Here is a 559-nt window from a genome sequence, read left to right on the forward strand (position 1 = left end):
GGAACACTCTCTTACCTTCATTCTCTGGGTAATTCCGTAAGCCTTCACATGGTGCGAATTCGTGGAAAAGAAAAGGTGAGAAAAGCAAAAGGGCTGGATAGATCCAAAGGAAGAGTACTGCCATTTTTCAGGCTGCGCTGCGCGCTCGCTGCATCCCTGTTCGTGTGGAGTTGGTGAGCGAGCCCTCGCGAATGAGTGGATGAGAGCAGAGAAGGAAAAGAGAGAGAGAGAGAGAGAGAGAGAGAAGGGAAAGAGGAGGAGACGGGAAGGAGGGTCCAGCGCAAGCGAAGCGCTGTCAATCTCGGGCGAGCCGGGTGGTGTGGAAACGCGAGACCTCGCGCTGTCGCGACACACACAAGCACGCACACACACACGCACACACGCACACACACACACCGACACGCACGCGGGCCTGCGATCTCCATCACTGCATCTCTGAGGTTTGGAGAACGGGGCACATGGATACAGAATGTTTTTATCCAAAAGGGTATCTGAAGATTCAGACTGAAAGTGAGTTGTGTCTGCTAATGGTTGTCCAGCGGTCATAGGCCTATTTCAT

General features: G+C 53.1%; 1 protein-coding gene across 2 annotated transcripts in view; it reads right to left on the reverse strand.

Moving 5' to 3' along the window:
- The window catches only part of epha4b (eph receptor A4b), a 197,148-nt gene extending 196,961 nt beyond the window's left edge, over positions 1-187 (reverse strand). For both annotated transcript variants that reach the window (XM_046359281.1, XM_046359280.1), the window contains exon 1: positions 16-187. In XM_046359281.1, coding sequence (XP_046215237.1) covers positions 16-124 — 109 coding nt within the window. In that variant the 5' untranslated portion in view covers positions 125-187. The remainder of the gene's footprint in view (positions 1-15) is intronic.
- Positions 188-559: the final 372 nt, after the last annotated feature.

The sequence above is a fragment of the Oncorhynchus gorbuscha genome, linkage group LG08, assembly GCF_021184085.1.
Source record: "Oncorhynchus gorbuscha isolate QuinsamMale2020 ecotype Even-year linkage group LG08, OgorEven_v1.0, whole genome shotgun sequence".
Lineage (NCBI taxonomy): Eukaryota > Metazoa > Chordata > Actinopteri > Salmoniformes > Salmonidae > Oncorhynchus > Oncorhynchus gorbuscha.